This window comes from Oncorhynchus gorbuscha, linkage group LG08 (assembly GCF_021184085.1).
Source record: "Oncorhynchus gorbuscha isolate QuinsamMale2020 ecotype Even-year linkage group LG08, OgorEven_v1.0, whole genome shotgun sequence".
Lineage (NCBI taxonomy): Eukaryota > Metazoa > Chordata > Actinopteri > Salmoniformes > Salmonidae > Oncorhynchus > Oncorhynchus gorbuscha.
Window position 1 is genome coordinate 43,018,731 of NC_060180.1, and position 23,409 is coordinate 43,042,139.

General features: G+C 43.2%; 1 protein-coding gene across 1 annotated transcript in view; it reads right to left on the reverse strand.

Annotated features, from left to right (window-relative positions):
- The window catches only part of LOC124040651 (zinc finger protein 512B-like), a 100,147-nt gene that overhangs the window by 65,924 nt on the left and 10,814 nt on the right, over positions 1 to 23,409 (reverse strand). The window contains exon 2 of the mRNA XM_046357733.1: positions 22,986 to 23,107. Within this exon, the coding sequence (XP_046213689.1) occupies positions 22,986 to 23,106 (121 nt within the window). The 5' untranslated portion in view covers position 23,107. The remainder of the gene's footprint in view (positions 1 to 22,985; positions 23,108 to 23,409) is intronic.

A 23,409-nucleotide genomic window follows, 5' to 3' on the forward strand; every position in this document is an offset into this window, starting at 1 on the left:
CATCACGCTTATTAGTGCCAACTTCAAATTTCAGAATCTGCTAAAAGAGCCCGTTTCAATACTACAAAATCCTACATAATTTTCATATTGAATTCAAATCATTCATAATGATCAATACTAATTCAGTCAACAACCCTTGAACTCTATGCCACAAAGGTTTTTTTTATTTAAATTATGCAACTGACAGAGAGCCTAATTTGGCTAACAACCTACGCAGTAACGATCAATTAGCCGATATAGCAACTATTTAAGATGTGTTGATTCAATTACATGAGAATATTAGTCACATGCACAGGGTACAGTGATATTCTTATGCTCCGAGCTCCAACAGTGCAGGTCAAAAGCAAAGATAAGTGAATGAAACAATAATAATAAATATACACATTTACAACTGTAGAAATGATAACTGTCCATTGGGGTTCTTGGGGGGGGAGCAGCCGGGGGAAATGAGAAGTGAGTGAAACAATAATAAATAAATATTAACTACCGGTCAAAAGTTTCAAAACGCCTACTCAAGGTTTTTCTGTATTTTTACTATTCTACATTGTAGAATAATAGATGAAGACATCAAAACGACGAAATAATACAATCAATAAAAACCATCAAGTGCTATGATGAAACTGGCTCTCATGAGGACCACCACAGGAATGGAAGACCCAGAGTTACCTCTGCTGCAGAGGATAAGTTCATTAGTTACCAGCCTCAGAAATTGCAGCCCAAATAAAAGCTTCACAGAGTTCAAGTAACAGACACATCTCAACATCAACTGCTCAGAGGAGCCTGTGTGAATCAGGCATTCATGGTTGAATTGCTGCAAAGAAACCACAATTAAGGACACCAATAATAAGAAGAGACTTGCCGATTAATCTGACATTTTTTATTTTTTTTAATAATGACAATTACAACAATACTGAATGAACACTTATTTTAACTTAATATAATACATCAATAAAATCAATTTAGCCTCAAATAAATAATGAAACATGTTCAATTTGGGTTAAATGATGCAAAAAACAAAGTATTGGAGAAGAAAATAAAAGTGAAATATGTGCCATGTAAGAAAGCTAACGTTTAAGTTCCTTGCTCAGAACATGAGAACATATGAAAGCTGGTGGTTCCTTTTAACCTCTCTGCGCACTGAACCCTTCGGGATGCAATTCAACAACATACGGTGATCGCTACATAAAGTCATATTAAACATTCATGAAAATACAAGTGTCTCACATGTTTCGAAAGACTAGAATCGTGCTAATCCAACTGCGTTGTCAGTTTTAAAAAAGGATTTACTGTGGAAGAATACGATGCGATTATCTGAGGATAGAGCCCCATAAAAAAACAACTATTTCAACCAGCACAGGCGTAACAAAATCACAAACTGCAATAAAATAAATAGTTTACCTTTGACGATCTTCCTCTGTTTGCAATCCCAATGCTCATTGTTACACAATGAATGGTGTTTTGTTTGATAAAATTGATTTTTATAGCCTAACACGAAACATTTTGTGAACCGCTTGTGTTGTGAATTCCGTCTCATTCCATTTTCGACGACACATTTGATGTAAATACACACACTAAATGTGACTTTTCCAGTCATGTTTGGTTTCATTGCAATCAACTGGTTTGTTTGTAACACAACCAAACTTGATGGGTCATTTGGTGGGACGTATTGACTGAAAGAAACCGATTTGAAGACAACAAGTCATGACATCATTGTGCACCAATGATATGACCGCTGTTTCGTTGATTGACTGTATTTTAACCCAATGACCACTGATCGTCTTGAAATCTAGCTGGGTAGATAGCCAATGAGCTGAGGTAAACGGCAATATGTAATGTTTATGTGTTGGAAGACCAACCCATGTAGTAAACTCCGGCGTAAAGAGGGTCATTCGCCATTGAAGTTTCATACCGGAAGGAGCCACGCATGTTACGCACAGCGTTGTTTTGGTAAAGCGCATCTTCAGCTGTTGATATATCAATCATTATGGTGACTAAGTCAGGGAAAGCTAAATCTAAGTCTAGATATACAGATGTACACACAATTTTAGAAGAAATTGATCGGGAAAGTGAGACAGAGAATGTTGGAGGATGATTCATTTAGCGATTCCCAAATGGGAGGAATATTTTTTGAACGGAGAGGACATTGTTTTGGACTGGTAAGTTCTTCTCATGCTAATGCCATTGTTTGAAATTAATATTATAAATTATTATTTGCGATTTTTAAAAAGCATGGAGGCATCGCTGTGTTCTTTGTCAAATTAAGTCCCCCATCACCTGCACCACATGTTTGGTGACCCTCTGCTTCACAGCAGAAAGAGAGTGTTGTCTTTCAAATGAAAGCAAGAATATGCATATCCTTGGTTCTGAGCCTGAGCTACAGGCAGTTAGATTTGTGTATGTCTTCAGGCGGAAATTGAAAAAAGTAGGGGGGTAGCTGTAAGAGGTTTTAACATGAGTCTTCAATATTCCCAGGTAAGAAGTTTTAGGTTGTAGTTATAGGAATTATAGCTATACCATTTGTATTTCATTAACCTTTGACTATTGGATGTTCTTATAGGCACTTTAGTATTGCCAGTGTAACAGTATAGCTTCCGTCCCTCTCCTCGCTCCTCCCTGGGCTCGAACCAGGAACACATCGACAACAGCCACCCGATAAAGCAGCGTTACTCTTGCAGAGCAAGGGGAACAACCACTCCAAGTCTCAGAGCGAGTGACGTTTGAAACACTGTTAGCGCTCACCCCGCTAACTAGCTAGCCATTTCACATTGGTTACACCAGCCTAATCTCGGGAGTTGATAGGCTTGAAGTTAAACAGCTGTCAGCGATTGGGTGCAGAGATGTAGGCGGAGTCAGGCGCAGGACACAGGTTCTGAGCAACACAACGGAGTTTACTCAAAAAAAGTCAAGCAAAAATTCCAAATAGGAGCATACATTCACACTCGTACAATCAACAACCACTAAAGACACCAACAAACACGGACAGAACAGAAATGTATGCCAGAGGGTTAAATAAGGAACATGATATGGGAATTGAAACCAGGTGTGTGTAATACAGACAACACAAAACTGAAACATAGATCGGTGGTGACTAGAAAGCCGGTGACGTCGACCGCCGAACACCCGAACAAGGAGATGGGCCGGCTTCGGCGGAAGTCGTGACAACAGCTCAATGCTTGAAGTACAACGAAGAGCTGCTGGCAAATCGCACAAAAGTGCTGTTTGAATGAATGCTTGCGAGCCTGCAGGTGCCCATCATCGCTCAGTCAGACTGCTCTATCAAATCATACACTTAATTATAACATAACAACACACACAAATACGAGCCTTAGTTCAATAATATGGTTGAAACCGGAAACTATCATCTCAAAAACAAGACGTTTATTCTTTCAGTGAAATGCAGAACCGTTCCGTATTTTATTTAACGGGTGGCATCCCTAGGTCTAAATATTCCTGTTACATTGTACAACCTTCAATGTTATGTCTTAATTACGTAAAATTCTGGCATATTTGTTCGCAATGAGCCAGGCGGCCCAAACTGTTGCATATACCCTGACTCTGCGTGCAATGAACGCAAGAGAAGAGACACAATTTCACCTGGTTAATATTGCCTGCTACCTGGATTTCTTTAAGCTAAATACGCAGGTTTAAAAATATGTACTTCTGTGTATTGATTTTAAGAAAGGCATTGATGTTTAAGGTTAGGTACAGTCGTGCAACGATTGTGTTTTTTTCGCAAATGCGCTTTTGTTCAATCATCCCCTGTTTGGCGAAGTTGGCTGTCTTTGTTAGGAAGAAATAGTCTTCACACAGTTCGCAACCAGCCAGGTGTCCCAAGCTGCTGCATATACCCTGACTCTGTTGCAAGACAAGTGACACATTTTCCCTAGTTAAAATAAATTAATGTTAGCAGGCGATATTAACTAAATATGCAGGTTTAAAAATATATACTTGTGTATTGATTTTAAGAAAGGCATTGATGTTTATGGTTAAGTACACATTGGAGCAACGACAGTCATTTTCATGAATGCGCATCGATTATATGCAATACAGGACACACTAGATAAACTAGTAATATCATCAACCATGTGTAGTTATAACTAGTGATTATGATTGATTAAGTTTAATGCTAGCTAGCAACTTACCTTGGCTTCTTACTGCATTCGAGTAACAGGCAGTCTCCTCGTGGAGAGCAATGTAAAGCAGGTGGTTAGAGCATTAGACTAGTTAACCGTAAGGTTGCAAAGATTGAATCCCCGAGCTGACAAGGTAAAAATCTGTCGTCCTGCCCATGAACAAGTCAGTTAACCCACCGTTCCTGGCCGTCATTGAAAATAACAATGTGTTCTTAACTGACTTGCCTCGTTAAATAAAAAGGTGTAAAAAAAAAATACGAAACATTTTGTTATGATTGTTATGATTGTTATGAAAACTTGAAATAGGCCGACATCTAGAAGTAATACGCCGTAGAAAGATGCAAAAGAAACGTGGAGCCAGTCGAGTGATGCTAGCTAGCCTTTGATGTCATGACAACTAGAGCCTTGAGGGATAGGAAGAGTTTCACTGCAGGAGAAAGTGGAAGTCAGCGTGAGTTAAAAGGGAAAAAAGGGGGGTCTGGGAGTAAGGGACCGTCTGAAAAGTGTGAGAAAGAAAAATAAACTGAAAATGTCTGCACTGATTGGAAATATAGGAACATTTGATGAATCTGTGGAACAATGGAGTTGTTGGAGTTCTTACACAGAACGTACACAGTACTTTGTGTTGGCAAATGGAATAAAGGCAGAAGTCGCCAAGCAGAGGAGTGTTGGTGCAAAGACGTGGTCTTAGACTGCAGAAGTTGTGGAAAAAGGGTCACATTGAACGTGCATATAAAATAAAAAGACACAATCGAACAAAAGTACTGAACAAAGGAAAAGCGACTTCAGGAAGCACAAAAGGAAAGTGCATAACATGGAGCACACAGAGGATGAACAAAGTGATACCCTGTCTGAAGGGGAAGAATCTTTGCATGTTTTGTCCATTTCAGACAATGGATACGGGTACTGGGTGACACCGCTGCTGGATGGAAACGCAGTACGGATGCAAGTGGACACACTTCAGTGAGAGGAAGCGTGATTGTTACAGGGGAGCTCAACAAACAGAAGGTAAAGCTACCACTCTACATCGTCAAAGGCAACCATCCAGCATTGCTAGGACCCACACAGCTGGAAAATATCGAACTAAACTGGCAGGAAATTCACATTGCAAAAAGATTGCAAAAGAGGACACAAACCTACAAGGGATATTGAGGAAACAAGCGGATTTGTTCAAACGAGAACTTGGCAGTATGAAGGACATAAAAGTTAAACTGACCGTGAAACCAGAGAGCAAGCCAAAATGCTTCAAAGCTAGTCCTGTCCCATACGCCATAAAACCAAAAGATGAAATTAAGCTGAACAGACTAGAGGAGTATTGGATCCCGTGGATGTTAGTGAAACAGACTAGCGGAGAGTGGAGTATTGGATCCAGTGAATGTTAGTGAAACCGACGAGTGGAGAGTGGAGTATTGGATCCAGTGAATGTTAGTGAAACAGACTAGTGGAGAGTGGAGAATTGGATCCAGTGAATGTTAGTGAAACAGACTAGTGGAGTATTAGATCCAGGGAATGTTAGTGAAACAGACGAGTGGAGTATTGGATCCAGTGAATGTTAGTGAAACAGACTAGTGGAGATCCAATGAATGTTACTGAAACAGACTAGTGGAGATCCAATGAATGTTACTGAAACAGACTAGTGGAGAGTGGAGTATTGGATCCAGTGAATGTTAGTGAAACAGACTAGTGGAATATTGGATCCAGTGAATGTTTGTGAAACAGACTAGTGGAGAGTGGAGTATTGCATCCAGGGAATGTTAGTGAAACAGACTAGTGGAATATTGGATCCAGTGAATGTTCGTGAAACAGACTAGTGGAGAGTGGAGTATTAGATCCAGGGAATGTTAGTGAAACAGACTAGTGGAGAGTGGAGTATTGGATCCAGGGAATGTTAGTGAAACAGACTAGTGGAATATTGGATCCAGTGAATGTTAGTGAAACAGACTAGTGGAGAGTGGAGATTTGGATCCAGTGAATGTTAGTGAAACAGACTAGTGGAGAGTGGAGTATTGGATCCAGGGAATATTAGTGAAACAGACTAGTGGAGTATTGGATCCGTGAAAATTAGTGAAACAGACTAGTGGAGATCCAGTGAATGTTAGTGAAACAGACTAGTGGAGAGTGGAGTATTGGATCCAGGGAATATTAGTGAAACAGACTAGTGGAGTATTGGATCCAGGGAATGTTACTGAAACAGACTAGTGGAGTATTGGATCCAGTGAATATTAGTGAAACAGACTAGTGGAGTATTGGATCCAGGGAATGTTACTGAAACAGACTCGTGGAGAGTGGAGTATTGAATCCAGGGAATGTTAGTGAAACAGACTAGTGGAGAGTGGAGTATTGGATCCAGTGAATGTAGTGAAACAGACTAGTGGAGTATTGGATCCAGTGAATGTTAGTGAAACAGACTAGTGGAGAGTGGAGTATTGGATACAGTGAATGTTAGTGAAACAGACTAGTGGAGAGTGGAGAAAGGGTCCAGTGAATGTTAGTGAAACAGACTAGTGGAGTATTGGATCCAGTGAATATTAGTGAAACAGACTAGTGGAGTATTGGATCCAGGGAATGTTACTGAAACAGACTCGTGGAGAGTGGAGTATTGAATCCAGGGAATGTTAGTGAAACAGACTAGTGGAGAGTGGAGTATTGGATCCAGTGAATGTAGTGAAACAGACTAGTGGAGTATTGGATCCAGTGAATGTTAGTGAAACAGACTAGTGGAGAGTGGAGTATTGGATACAGTGAATGTTAGTGAAACAGACTAGTGGAGAGTGGAGAATTGGATCCAGTGAATGTTAGTGAAACAGACTAGTGGAGAGTGGAGAATTGGATCCAGTGAATGTTAGTGAAACAGACTAGTGGAGAGTGGAGAATTGGATCCAGTGAATGTTAGTGAATGGAACCCGTTCTTCCAGTCATAAAGAAATATGATTTCAAAGTCACCATTAACCCAGTCTTGACTGCTGAAAAAGATCTACTACCCCTCAATTGACTAACTCTTTTCTGGTTTAGCTGGAGGACAAAAGTTCAGTAAGATAGACATATGGCAGGCCTATCTACAGATGCATGTGAACCAAGAGTCACAAGAACTGTTGACCATAGTGACTCACAAAGGACTGTGCAGCATTCTGCAGCGATACGCTTTGAGGGAATATCATTTGTTTTTCAACAGGACAATGACCCAACACACCTCCAGGCTGTTTAAGGGATATTTTATCAAGAGAGTGATGGAGTGCTGAATCAGATGACATGGTCTCCACAACCCCCCGACCTCAACCCAATTGAGATGGTTTGGGATGAGTCGGGCAGCTAACAAGCTAGCAGCTAACAAGTTCTCAGCATATGTGGGAACTCCTTCATTGTTGGAAAAACATTCCAGGTGAAGCTGGTTGAGAGAATGCCAAGAGTGTGCAAAGCTGTCATCAAGGAAAAGGGTGGCTACTTTGAAGAATCTCAAATATAAAATATGCACAAAAGTTCAAAAGTTTGGCATTGTAGTTGTCAATTTGATCTGAAGAGTTTTCACCCCATGATTCCTGAAGCACTTCCCACATGTTGGATTGGCTTGATGGGCACTTCTTACGGTCAAGCTGCTCCCACAACAGCTCAATAGGGTTGAGATCCGGTGACTGTGCTGGCCACTCCATTATAGACAGAATACCAGCTGACTACTTCTTCCCTAAATAGTTATTGCATAGTTTGGAGCTGTGCTTTGGGCCATTGTCCTGTTGTAGGAGGAAATTGGCTCCAATTAAGCGCCATCCACAGGGTACGGCATGGCGTTGCAAAATGGAGTGATAGCCTTCTTTCTTCAAGATCCCTTTTACCCTGTTAAAATCTCCCACTCTACCGCCACCAAAGCACCCCCAGACCATCACATCGCCTCTAACAATGCTTGACAGATGGCGTCAAGCACTCCTTCAGCATCTTTTCATTTTTTCTGATTCTCACAAATGTTATTCTGTGTGGTCCGAACACCTCAAACTTAGATTCATCTGTCCGTAACACCTTTTACAAGTCTTCCTCTGTCCAGTGTCTGTGTTCTTTGCCCAACTTAATGTTTTCTTTTTATTGGATAGTCTGAGATATATTTTTCTTTGCAACTCTGCCTAGAAGGCCAGCATCCCGGAGTCACCTCTTAACTATTGACATTGAGAATGGTGTTTTGCGGGTACTATTTAATGAAGCTGACAGTTGAGGACTTGTGAGGCATCTGTTTCTCAAACAAGACACAGTAATGTACTTGTCGTTTTGTTCAATTGTGCACCTGGGCCTCCCACTATTCTTTCTATTCTGGTTAGAGCCGGTTTGCGCTGTTCTGTGAAGGGAGTAGTACACAGCATTGTACGAGATCTTCAGTTTCTTGGCAATTTCTCGCATGGAATAGCCTTCATTTCTCAGAACAAGAATAGACTGACAAGTTTAAGAAGAAAGTTCTTTATTTCTGGCCATTTTTAGCCTGTAATTGAACCCACAAATGCTGATGCTCTAGATACTCAACTAGTCTAAAGGAGGACAGTTTTATTGCTTCTTTAATCAGAACAGTTTTCAGCTGTGCTAACATAATTGCAAAAGCGTTTTCTAATGATCAATTAGCCTTTTAAAATTATAAACTTGGATTAGCTAACACAACGTGCCATTGGAACACAGGAATGATGGTTGCTGATAATGGGCCTCTGTACACCTATGTAGATATTCCCTAAATAATCTGCCGTTTCCAGCTACAATAGTGATTTACAACATTAACGATGTCTACACTGCATTTCTGACCAATATCATGTTATTTTAATGGACAAAAATAATTGTGCTTTTCTTTCAAAAACAAGGACGTTTCTAAGTGACCCCAAACTTGAACGATAGCGTATATTTATTTGTTTAGCAGTTCTTTGGTTAGTACATGATTCCATACAAGTTATTTCATAGACTTGATGTCTTCACTATTATTCTACAACGTACAGCCATGGCCAAAAGCATTGAGAATGACACAAATATTAATTTTCACAAAGTCTGCTGCCTCAGTTTGTATGATGGCAATTTGCATATACGGTGCCTTGCGAAAGTATTCGGCCCACTTGAACTTTGCGACCTTTTGCCACATTTCAGGCTTCAAACTTAAAGATATAAAACTGTATTTTTTGTGAAGAATCAAGAACAAGTGGGACACAATCATGAATTGGAACGACATTTATTGGATATTTCAAACTTTTTTAACAAATCAAAAACTGAAAACTGTAGATAATAGTACAAAATTAAGAAAAACTCTTGAATGAGTAGGTGTTTTAAAACTTTTGACCGGTAGTGTACACTTGGTCAGTTTATTAGGTACACAACCCCGTTTACAAAAATGTATCGCTCCTACAGAGTCACGTGGCCGTGGATTGCTTCATAAAGCAGGCAGACATTCATTGAGGCATTCAGTTACTGTTCGATTAAACATTAGAATGGGTAAAATTACTGACCAAAACGACTTTAAGCGTGTTATGATCGTCGGTGCCAGGCACGCCAGATCCAGAATCTCAGAAACGGCTGCCCTCCTGGGCTTTTCATGCACGACAGTGTCTTGGGTTTTCCGAGAATGATGCAACAAACTAAAAATATCCAGTCAGCGGCAGTCCTGTTGTTAATAACAGCATGTTGATGAGAGAGGTCAAAGGAGAATGTGTCAGGACCCGGTTACGAACTCGGGTCTCCGGAGTGAGAAACAGTCACTTAACCAACTGAGCCACGAATAGTCGGCAGAACCCAGAAGATGAGGCAGACACAGCAGTACTTGAGACGGTGTATTTAATGAAGTAAAAGTGAAGTTCTTCAGGAAAACATGTAACTCCACAACCTCAAAAGGAATCCCACAAGAACAAAGGCAATCCTCCAAGACAAAAAAGGCAAATCCACAAGGTGGAAGGCAAAGCACAAAAAGCCTCAAAAGACACTCAAAAAACAAACAAACAAGAACAAAAAACAGAATTCCACAAGAGAGTCCACCGGGATCAAGAAGAGTTCTCAAGAGTACTAGGGCTGGGTGCTAACATACAAACACAGAGCAAATAACTGAGGAAAACTAAGGGTTTAAATACAATCAGGGGAAACGAGGCACAGGTGCAAATAATAATGGAGATCAAGGGAAAACAAAAGGTCAAAAAGCACAATGGGGGCATCTAGTGACCAAAAACCGGAACAACCCTGGCCAAATCCTGACAGAATGGCAAAATCGGGCAACCTAACAAGCGGGCCAGACAAGACAAACAGCAGCGCAGTACAACAGTGGTTTGGGGAACGGCATCTTGGGAAGCACAACCCGTCAATCCTTGTCACGGATCGGCTATTACAGCAGACGACCACACTAGATTGAACTCCTATCAGTTCAAAATGATTGAGAGAATGATTTACATCACCGTGGTGACTGTAAGCGCGTAACCTCGTTGCCCTCAGAGTTTCTCCTAAGCAACTCAGAGACGTTATGCTCAACGCGGAAGAAAAAGTTATTTAGAAGCCCCAGACCGTTAAAAGTCCCTGCCACATTTGCCTCGTGTCCAACCCGCTGAATTGCTCATCCACTTTTCCCTTAATACTTACAATGTCTTGCCATCTTGATTGATTTGCGTACTGTCGGTTGTATTTGTACTGTTTAACGATACAATTGTTCCCAGTCTCCTTGCCGTGTTTATCAGAAGCATCTGACTCCTTCAGTTTCCTAACAAGGCTGCCATCAATCCCCAATTTTTGATTTGGGTAAGTTTTGAAAGACATCTATATCACATTTTTTTTATGAATCTGGTGACTGAGTCGGCATATTCAATGATGTTATGTCCTGGTATATATTCCAGTCCATGTGATCAAAACAGTCTTGGAGAATTGATTCTGAATTGGTCAAAAGAATTTCGGAGTTAGACAGTCAATGTGTTGATAGTATTTGGGGGGTACGGACCTCAAATTACTTTTGTTAATGTCCACCCGCAACAATGAACACTGCCTCCAAGTATGCGGTCTCCAGATTGTTCACAACCCAAAGAAGATCTTTGAGAGCATTTTTGGGTCAGCCTGGGGTGGGTTGTGCACAGCCGTGGCGATAATCCCTGAGAACTCTCTCGGAAAGTTAAAAGGATGACATTTGATGACCAAGTATTCCAAGTTGAGAGCGCAGAAGCTCGCAAGTTCCTATACGTTTCCCCCCATCGCGCCACTTGTTATTGTTAATAAAGCAACTGTATACCCTACTGGTTGTATATAATCTGTTTGGATGTCTGAGGAAAGGAAGTTATCAGAAAACCAGAGTATGTAGCAGAATCTGATGTCATTCTAGAAGGAGATCCTCGCTCTGAGTTTGCAAGTTTATTCACTAGTGATTCAACATCGAGTAGTATGCTCGGTAATGGAGGACCGGTCGCCAGGGTTCTCAATCTGACTGACACCCCTCCACATCTGCCTCTCCATCGGCATCTTCATTTCCTTCTCTCCGGTAGGACTCCAAGGCCATCGGGTGCGTCAACAAAGAGGCTGGACCATTGTTTCCCCATCTCTGGGAATTTGGGAATGATGGATGGATGGAGAGTGCTCAGTGATTCATATTCCAATAGTTCTACCAGATGTATCAAGTAATGCAAGAAACAAACTGAGTAAGAAAATTTGAGACAGGATCGTATAAACCATGGCACGCTGAGTACTGGGAACACTCCGGGTCTCCATTAGTCAACTGGTGTGTCAGTTACCATTCGTCCAACCAAAGGAAGTTAAACATTAACTAACCAGTCACGGGAGAGTTAGAGAAACAGAACAGTGCATACCATATAACAAAGGGCCAGGAATTTTTCCTGACCATGTGACCTGACCAGGACAAACTCTGGGAACTAGTTATAAACTACAACAAGGGGCCAGGGTTATATTTATATTCCTGGTCAAACTCTGGGAACTAGTTATAAACTACATCAAGGGCCCAGGGTTAAAGTCCTGGTCAAACTCTGGGAACTAGTTATAAACTACAACAAGGGCCCAGGGTTAAAGTCCTGGTCAAACTCTGGGAACTAGTTATAAACTACAACAAGGGCCCAGGGTTAAAGTCCTGGTCAAACTCTGTGAACTAGTTATACACTACAACAAGGGCCCAGGGTTAAAGTCCTGGTCAAACTCTGGGAACTAGTTATAAACTACAACAAGGGCACGTTGTTAAAGTCCTGGTCAAACTCTGGGAACTAGTTATAAACTACAACAAGGGCCCAGGGTTAAAGTCCTGGTCAAACTCTGGGAACTAGTTATAAACTACAACAAGGGCACGTTGTTAAAGTCCTGGTCAAACTCTGGGAACTAGTTATAAACTACAACAAGGGCCCAGGGTTAAAGTCCTGGTCAAACTCTGTGAACTAGTTATAAACTACAACAAGGGCCCAGGGTTAAAGTCCTGGTCAAACTCTGGGAACTAGTTATAAACTACAACAAGGGCCCAGGGTTAAAGTCCTGGTCAAACTCTGGGAACTAGTTATAAACTACAACAAGGGCCCAGGGTTAAAGTCCTGGTCAAACTCTGTGAACTAGTTATAAACTACAACAAGGGCCCAGGGTTAAAGTCCTGGTCAAACTCTGGGAACTAGTTATAAACTACAACAAGGGCCCAGGGTTAAAGTCCTGGTCAAACTCTGGGAACTAGTTATAAACTACAACAAGGGCACGTTGTTAAAGTCCTGGTCAAACTCTGGGAACTAGTTATAAACTACAACAAGGGTACGGGGTTATATTCCTGGACGTGGACATGAGAAACTCATGAGTCCTGACCTTGCACATTGCCACAAGAATAACCTGCTCTTATAAGCTCTCTCACTTTCCACTGTTTTAACTTCCATTCATTGTTACGTTTATGTTGTGTTGTGTGTTACTATATGAATGCTGTTCTCTTGGCCAGGGCTCATTTGAAAAATAGATGTACATTTCAATGTGACTTCTCTTGTTAAATTAAGGATAAAAACTATTTTAAAAATGAAGCAAATCCACTCTGGTTGACTCAGTTAAGCAACTAAGCATCATATAAACTCAGCAAAAAAAGAAACGTCTCACTGTTAACTGCGTTTATTTTCAGCAAACTTAACATGTGTAAATATTTGTGTTAACATAACAAGATTCAACTACTGAGACATATACTGAACAAGTTCCCCAGACAACATAAATTGAATAATGTGTCCCTGAACAAAGGGGGGGTAAAAATCAAAAGTAACAGTCAGTATCTGGTGTGACCAGATACTGACAAGCAGCATTAAGTACTGTAGTGCATCTCCTCCTCGCGTAATGCACCAGATTTGCCAGTTATTGCTGTGAAATGTTACACCACTCTTCCAAGTTCCCGGACATTTCTGGGGATAATGGCCCTAGCCCCGAACCGTGCACCATGGGATTGAGATCCGGGCTCTTCGCTGGCCATGGCAGAACACCGACATTTCTGTCTTGCAGGAAATCACGCACAGAACGAGCAGTATGGCTGGTGCCATTGTCACACTGGATAGTCATGTCAGGATGAACCTGCAGGAAGGGTATCACATGAGGGAGGAGGATGTCTTCCCTGTAACGCACAGTATTGAGATTGCCTGCAATGACAACAAGCTCAGTAGGATGATGATGTGACACAAAAGCCCCAGACCATGACGGACCCTCCACTTCCAAATCGATCCCGCTCCAGAGAACAAGCCTTGGTGTAATGCTCATTCCTTCGACGATAAACGGGAATCTTAACGACCATCACCCCCGGTGAGACAAAACCGCGACTAGTCAGTGACAAGCACTTTTTGCCAGTCCTGTCTTGTCCAGCGACGGTGGGTTTGTGCCCATAGTTTCCTGTGATGTCTGGTGAGGACCTGCCTTACAACAGGCCTACAAGTCCTCAGTCCAGCCTCTCTCAGCCTATTGCGAATAGTCTGAGCACTGATGGAGGGATTGTGCGTTCCTGGTGTAACTCGTGTAGTTCTTGTTGTCATCCTGTACCTGTCCCGCAGGTGTGATGTTCGGTTATACCAATCCTGTGCAGGTGTTGTTACACGTGGTCTGCCACTGCGAGGACGATCAGCTGTCCGTCCTGTCTCCTTGTAGTGCTGTTTTAGGTGTCTCATAAGGACAAACAGCCTCATGCTAATGACACACACACACTCCATCATTACCAAACGTATAACCCAATGTGCACACAAGTGGCACACAAACAATTTAGACAACAGGGATCTTGATCCAGGAGAGCATTGAATGTCTCTGTTGTAACCAAGAAGCTTGATCTTGACATCTAGACACTTAGCAAACCAAATGCATAGCAGGAGCCCTGATCTGATATCATTTATTTGACACATTTTAGATTTCTTATAGTTATACTTATAATAAATAATAATAATATATGCCATTTAGCAGACGCTTTTATCCAAAGCGACTTACAGTCATGTGTGCATACATTCTACGTATGGGTGGTCCCGGGGATCGAACCCACTACCCTGGCGTTACAAGCGCCATGCTCTACCAACTGAGCTACAGAAGGACCACATACTTAACTTATAGTTAAAAGAATGCCCCCCCGGTATACAGTATAAACGGCCCAAGCCTTAAAAAAACACACAACACGAACGCACACACACACACCCCTCTAAAGGCCTTGCTTCCATGCCATCACTAACTTGCATATGATCAAGAAAATGAATCTAATTTACTACCCAAGACCATACACTACTTTATTGTCATGCTTTCCATTTCTTTAGTAATGCTGAAGTTCACACACACACACACACATTTACATTTACATTACATTTAAGTCATTTAGCAGACGCTCTTATCCAGAGCGACTTAGTAACGTTACATAGGGAAAACATTTTTCCCTTTTCTTTCTTCAATTGCAAAATCTGTCCTGCAAAATTAGACCTCTCACTATGGCAAACAGCAGTTAGACATCATGAGGAGCATGCTCACACCCACACACACAGTAGCGTTACATAGCTGAATATTATTCACAGAAATAAATATTCCTAGGACGTGTAGGAACCTGGTGGACTCTCATTGGTCTGGCCTGAGACACTGTGTTGTAGCAACCAAACAACTGGTTCATATTAGAGAAGGAGTATGTCTTATTGTTTTAGCAGTCATCATGATCTTTTGATTTATTAGATTGGAATTAGATTCCACAGTCTACTCCATCCAGACTAGCTCACTGTCCAAACGGATAGGTTACTGATTGATAGAATATACAAATAGGACCCACGTGAACCAAAAACTTCACTTCAACAACTGATTAACTTCATTAGCACTTCTGAATAACTAGCTATATAACATATCAGAACACATTCAAATCAACAATATGTCTAATGGGGTAACAACATCAAACTGTCCATCTGGAGCAGGACCCTTTCACATCATGAGAACTGTGTTCTTCTTCTTTAAGGTTTAATGGCAGACTACACTTATTGGTGATTTGCCGCCACCTACAGTACAATCGATTATACTTTATGATACGATAGAACAAAATTGTCAAGAAGGAAAATTACCCTGCCAACTATTAGTCCTAACAAACAAAAAACACCAGCTCATTCAATCATTTAACCCTCACTAATCCTACTCCAACAGTCTGGGATGACACGACATTAACACTCAACACCCCCTGCAACTCCTCTCCAGTAAAACCTCGCAATCCCAAGTACTTCTCTGCAGCTGCCACCACAACCTCTATTTTCTGTGACTTACGTTCCATTTCTGCAGTACAACCAAGGCTATGAATGCTAAGAAACCCACCTCACTGAAGCACATATGTGACCCGTTTCAGGAAACTAGGCGTGTGTTGCGGGTCACTACTTCACTGGAGAACCGCTTGAACGTAAACTTTTATCAAAATGCGTTTTTATGGTAGAAATGCCTTCTCGAACATAAACTTTCATGTGCCTTAATAACAAACTTGTATGACATCTGTAAATACGAATACAATCTTTAAATTACGAGCCTAGTTGGTTTAGCCACAGAAAAAGTCACCAACCTTCCCACTAGCCATGATTGGCTGAGAAAATGAGTGGGTTGGACATGCCGAGAGATGCGTTTGGATTGGTCTGCCATATAGCATGCTTCTGTCTATTTGAGATGATCAGTATGTGTAGGTAATCCAGTCTAACATGGCTTTACATTTTTTTATTGTGTATTAAAACTGCAAAAGTGTTTCTGGAGGACCGAGGAATCAGTGGAATTTGAGTATGATAGCTAAGGAGAACACACCTGTCTCCGGATTACATCTTCAAACAAAGGGCAAATATGGCATCCGGCAGATGCATTCATCCATGAATTGTGTATATGGGTAAGATAGTCTAGCTAGCTACATTTTTTAGATATTACACATTTCTAATTTTAACAGAAAGAGCAATTTGCCTGGCTAGCTATAGCCTAATGTTAGCTAGATAACATTGAACCTGGTTGTTTAGCTACCTGCAGATTCATGCAGGGTAGTGACGTCATGAGTTGTTATTATGGCTCATTGTTTACCTAGCTAGCTACAGTACATGTCTTAACAAAAGACTCCACTATGCAAGTAACCATTTCGGGTGCATTCGTAAATTCAGTCTGGCCATTTACTCCGATTTCAGAACCCTCTCGTCTGAGTGTACCATCAGAGCCCTCTCGTCGAGTGTACCAGAGTGCAGAATAACTGATGAATTTACAAACGCTCAACTTCCGTTGAATATGGCCGGTGTCAGTAATTGTCGTCAAAAAAAGCGTTATTACATTATTTCCAGCAGCACAGTTACAGTCACCAATGTTCTGGATAACATGAAAACAGCCTAACCAGCTCTGCTAGGGTGAGTAAAATGGTCAGAGTGGGGTGTTCTCTCATTACGTGTCTGGAAGTAGCTAGCCAATGTTAGCAAGTTAGCTTGGGTGCTTGACTTCTGTTGTATATATATACAACATATATATATATATATATGTTGTATATATATATATATATATATATATATATGTTGTTCGTACAGAACGCTCGGATCGAACCTTAAAGAGGATGGGTGAGGCTGAAGCTTAAAAGGGTGTGAATGATGCTGAATGTGTCATGTTTGTCATTTATTATCATGTCTTGTCCCTGTGCTCCCCATTCTATTCGTTTCCCTCTGCTGGTCTTATTTGGTTCTTTCCTCCTTCTATCCCTCTCTCTCCCCCTCCCTCTCTCACTCTCTTTCTTCTCTCTATCGTCCGTTCCTGCTCCCAGCTGTTCCTATTCCCCTAATCATCATTTAGTCTTCCCACACCTGTTCCCGATCCTTTCCCTGATTAGAGTCCCTATTTATTCCTTTGTGTTCCGTTCCTGTCCCGTCGTGTTTTTGCTGTGATTGTGTTCGCCCTGTCCTGTCGTGTTTTTTGCCTTCATCAGATGCTGCGTGTGAGCAGGTGTCTCTGTCTACTACGGCCAGCCTACCAGCGACCTGAGTCTTGGCCGCTTCTCCAGTTATTCCCTCTACAGACTAGAGGATTTCTGTTATTCCCTGTTTGGACTTAAATAAACTCTGTTTCTGTTAAGTCGCTTTTGGGTCCTCTTTCACCTGCATGACAGAAGGAACCGACCAAGGAATGGACCCAGCGACTTCAGACGCTCGTTACACTGTCAAGATCCAAGGAGCCATGCTCGGCAGACACGAGCAGGAAAGCGTTCAGGTTTCCGATGGACAGTTACGTCTCGTGCCACCTGTTACTTCCTGGCCTGCCGAGCCTCCAGAATAGGGTTAATAACCCACCTTGCTTCCGGGCAGCCCACAGTGCCGCTCCTTTTCACGCAGTGTGAGATTGTGTTCTCTCTCCAACCCAACACATACTCTAGAGAGAGAGCTTTGCATTACGCCATTTCACTCCTTACTGGCCGGGCTCGAGAATGGGGCACAGCTATCTGGGAGGCAAGGGCTGATTGCTCTAACAAGTTCCAGAACTTTAAAGAGGAGATGATTCGGGTTTTTGACCGTTCAGTTTTTGGTAGGGAGGCTTCTAGGGCCCTGGCTTCCTTATGCCAAGGTGAACGGTCCATAACGGATTATTCTATTGAGTTTCGCACTCTTGCTGCCTCTAGTGAGTGGAAAGCCGGCGCTAGCGTTTTCTGAGGGACTCCACGCAGTGGTTAAGGATGAGATTCTCTCCCGGGAGGTTCCTTCAGACTTTGATTGCTCTCGCCATCCGCATAGAACGACGGGTAGATCTTCGGTGGAAGAGAGCTCGCATCAACGGTGTTTCCCTGCTCCGCATCGCAACCATCTCCCTCCTCTGGCTTTGAGACTGAGCCCATGCAGCTGGGAGGGATTCGCATCTCGACTAAGGAGAGGGAACGGAGGATCACCAACCGCCTGTGCCTCTATTGCGGAGTTGCTGGACATTTTGTTAATTCATGTCCAGTAAGAGGCCAGAGCCCATCAGTAAGCGGAGGGCTACAGCGCTACTACTAGGTCTCTTCATCTAGATCTTGTACACATGTCGGTCCAACGCTGGAGATGCAGTGCCTTGATTGACTCTGGGGCTGAGGGTTGTTTCATGGACGAAGCATGGGTTCGGAAACATAACATTCCTTTCAGACCGTTAGACAAGCCTACGCCCATGTTTGCCTTAGATGGTAGTCATCTTCCCAGTATCAAATTTGAGACACTACCTTTAACTCTCACAGTATCTGGTAACCACAGTGAGACTATTTCTTTTTTGATTTTCCGTTCACCGTTTACACCTGTTGTTTTGGGTCATCCCTGGCTAGTATGTCATAATCCTTCTATTAATTGGTCTAGTAATTCTATCCTATCCTGGAACGTTTCTTGTCATGTGAAGTGTTTAAAACCATCCCTCCCGTTTCTTCTGTCCCTACTTCTCAGGATGGCGATTTGACAGGAGTGCCGGAGGAATATCATGATCTGCGCACGGTCTTCAGTAGCCAATGGTCGTATGATTGTAGTATTGATCTCCTTCCTAGACTATACTCTCTGTCGGCTTGTTCTCGAGGATTATTTGTCTGTGTCTCTTGACGCCGGTACCATAGTGCCTTCTTCTTCTCCGGCCGGGGCGGGGTTCTTTTTTGTTAAGAAGAAGGACGGTACTCTTGCGTCTCGAGGGCTGAATGACATAACGGTTAAGAATCGTTATCCGCTTCCCTTATGTCATCAGCCTTCGAGATTCTGCAGGGAGCCACTTTACTAAGTTGGACCTTCATAACGCTTTACCATCTCGTGCGCATCAGAGAGGGGGACGAGTGGAAAACGGCGTTTAACACTCCGTTAGGCATTTTGAGTACCGGGTTCTAGTTCGGTCTCGCCAATGCGCCAGCTGTTTTTCAGGCATTAGTTAATGATGTTCTGAGAGACATGCTGAACATCTTTGTTTTTGTCTATCTTGACGATATCCTGATTTTTTCTCCGTCACTCGAGATTCATGTTCAGCACGTTCGACGTGTTCTACAGCGCCTTTAGAGAATTGTCTCTACGTAAAGGCTGAGAAGTGCTCTTTTCATGTCTCCTCCGTTACTTTTCTCGGTTCCGTTATTTCCGCTGAAGGCATTCAGATGGATTCCGCTAAGGTCCAAGCTGTCAGTGATTGGCCCGTTCCAAGGTCACGTGTCGAGTTGCAGCTTTTGTTTCGCTAATTTCTATCATTTATTTCGGTCAAGTTGCTGCTCCTCTCACAGCTCTTACTTCTGTCAAGACGTGTTTTAAGTGGTCCGGTTCCGCCCAGGGAGCTTTTGATCCTAAAAGAACGTTTTACGTCCGCTCCTATCCTCGTTACTCCTGACGTCACTAGACAATTCATTGTCGAGGTTGACGCTTCAGAGGTAGGCGTGGGAGCCATTCTATCCCAGCGCTTCCAGTCTGACGATAAGGTTCATCCTTGCGCTTATTTTTCTCATCGCCTGTCGCCATCTGAGCGCAACTATGATGGGTAACCGTGAACTGCTCGCCATCCGCTTAGCCCTAGGCGAATGGCGACAGTGGTTGGAGGGGGCGAATGTTCCTTTTGTCGTTTGGACAGACCATAAGAACCTTGAGTACATCCGTTCTGCCAAACTCGTTGGGCTCGACAGTTTGTGATTTCTTACCGTCCGGGTAGCAAGAACACCAAGCCTGATGCCTTATCCCGTCTGTTTAGTTCTTCTGTGGCTTCTACTGATCCCGAGGGGATTCTTCCTTATGGGCGTGTTGTCGGGTTAACAGTCTGGGAATTGAAAGACAGGTTAAGCAAGCACTCACCACACTGTCGCCGCGCGCTTGTCCTAGTACCAGTTCCTGTTTCCACTCGTCTGGCTGTTCTTCAGTGGGCTCACTCTGCCAAGTTAGCTGGTCATCCCGGTGTTCGAGGCACTCTTGCGTCTATTCGCCAGCGCTTTTGGTGGCCGACTCAGGAGCGTGACACGCGCCGCTTCATTCGGACTCAGACTAAGTCGGGTAACTCTCCTCCTGCCGGTCGTCTCAGACCGCTCCCATTCCTTCTCGACCATGGTCTCACATCGCCTTAGGCTTCACTACCGGTCTGCCTCTGTGAGAGCCGCCAATAAACGCAGGATTAAGAGTCCAAGGTATTGTTGCGGCCAGAGAGTGTGGCTTTCCACTCGCAACCTTCCTCTTACGACAGCTTCTCGTAAGTTGACTCCGCGGTTCATTGGTCCGTTCCGGTCTCCCAGGTCGTCAATCCTGTCGCTGTGCGACTGCTTCTTCCGCGACATCTTCGTCGCGTCCATCCTGTCTTCCATGTCTCCTGTGTTAAGCCCTTTCTTCGCACCCCCGTTTGTCTTCCCTCCCCCCTCCCGTCCTTGTCGAGAGCGCACCTATTTACAAGGTACATAAGATCATGGACATGTTCGGGACGGGGTCACCAATACTTAGTGGATTGGGAGGGTTACGGTCCTGAGGAGAGGAGTTGGGTTCCGTCTCGGGACGTGCTGGACCGTTCACTCATCGATGATTTCCTCCGTTGCCGCCAGGATTCCTCTCGAGTGCGCCAGGAGGCGCTCGGTGAGTGGGGGGTACTGTCATGTTTGTCATTTATTATCATGTCTTGTCCCTGTGCTCCCCATTCTATTCGTTTCCCTCTGCTGGTCTTATTTGGTTCTTTCCCTCCTTCTATCCCTCTCTCTCCCCCTCCCTCTCTCACTCTCTCGCTCTCTCTTCTCTCTATCGTTCCGTTCCTGCTCCCAGCTGTTCCTATTCCCCTAATCATCATTTAGTCTTCCCACACCTGTTCCCGATCCTTTCCCCTGATTAGAGTCCCTATTTATTCCTTTGTGTTCCGTTCCTGTCCCGTCGGTTCCTTGTTTAGTATTCACCATGCTATTTTCGCCCTGTCCTGTCGTGTTTTTGCCATCGCCCTGTCCTGTCGTGTTTTTTGCCTTCATCAGATGCTGCGTGTGAGCAGGTGTCTCTGTCTACTATGCGACCTGCAGTCTGTGGCCGCTTCTCCAGTTATTCCCCTCTACAGACTAGAGGATTTCTGTTATTCCCTGTTTGGACTTAAATAAACTCTGTTTCTGTTAAGTCGCTTTTGGGTCCTCTTTCACCTGCATGACAGAATGGGTGTAGACAAAGAAGGACTCTCCAGTTGTAGCACCAAAACATTCAAAGGCCATTTTCTCAAAAGTGAGTTTACAAGTTTATCAACTTTCAAAGCAAAATGACTTTCCCTGTAATGTATGTTATATGCTTTTGTAGCTCAGTCTCTCTTTTTATCTAATGTAAAAAAACACAATTTCAAATGTTGCTACATAAGACTGATTTGAGCTGCTTGGTCACATATTCTTCCCACCATTCTCTATTGGTCCTCAGGATCCCTCACCCTGTACCCATCTTCCTCTAACACTCCCTTCACTACTTCAGCATACAACACTTTCTGTACTAACCTGGCAACATAACCTGCCTTTCTTTCACCAGATATCTCCGATCTTTAGCCACATGGGTAACCCCACATCTAACACACACAATTTTCTCCACGGATACAACATATTTCTTTGTCGCATGCCCTCCAGCACACTACTCACATCTAAGAATCTTCCTCCTATACACTCCTGCAACATGACCATAAGCTTGGCACCTAAAACAGTAGTATTTTCGGAACAAAATCTCTCATGGGATAACTGACATCCTAACTTGACCTTGTCGGGCAAAGACTCTGCATCTAAACTCAGCAAGACAGACAATGTCTTCACCACGCTCTCCACTGGGTCTGCATCGCACCAAACGGCGGGCTGCACTGACACATTTCCGCTGATCCACCTCAACACTTAATGACACCCCCGTTGCCAGTCCTTTCAACAGCGCCCTGCTCCGGAGAGCAATTCACAGTTCTTGTCCCTAGTCGTGTGGTACAGCGCGTCCTCTGGACAGAAGAAACACAATAAATCCTCACAAATTCACTCCAGAGTTACTTTCACCAACTCACTAGTTCCCAACCTCTTCTCCAACCAACCTGACACCACATATGGATCAGTCAGAATGCAAGGATCCATTCTCTCCACAAGTCTCACTCCCACTGGACCAGAACCATCCTGGTCATCACCAGGACAAGGCTTGAACTCGTTGGTGCTCACCGCAGGTACTTCATCCTCATGTTCAATTTCTTTCTTGTAGCCCTTCCAAAAGTTCTGGGAGAAAACATTTTTCTCCTGTTTTTTCTTGTGCACCTTCTTATCCTTCATCAGACATTCCAGAAGGCTTGTGCCCCTCCCCTCACCTCCCCTCACTCCATATTTAGTCATAATGTTCCACGTTCCTCCTTTTTTTCCTGTCAACTCAGCCCTTTTTACCGCCCAACTCAGCCCTGTCAACGAATGCCCTTCTCCCTTCCAAACGCTCTCATGAGAGCTGTGCTGAAACAAAGCCTGTGCACAGTGACTGTGCATGGTTGTGATCAGAGGTCACTTACTGTGTTTGTTGTTCTCAGGGGCTGTAGCTGTGGTCCTGGCAGTCTCCTGGGGGTGGGCCTGTTTTGGAGGACGACCCCTTGATGACAGCTTTGCCAGCCGTAAGATACTGGGGATCTCCATGCTTGGGGACAGGAGAGGGAGATGAATATGTAGTTATGTAAACAATGTTTCAGTCAGACACATCCAAGGTCGTCTGAAGTTGACTAGTTGTACTAATCTGTAATCACAGTGTCATAACTATGATATGAAGTTTCAGGAACTTTGGTAGCCTAACTTACAAACGGGTCAATATTAGACACACATTAACCCTAACAAACATCTAATCAACATCGATTATTTCCCTTGCTAAAAGTATTCTTCTGCAATTGTTTGCTGCATTGTTTGCTGTTTGGGGTTTTAGGCTGGGTTTCTGTACAGCACTTT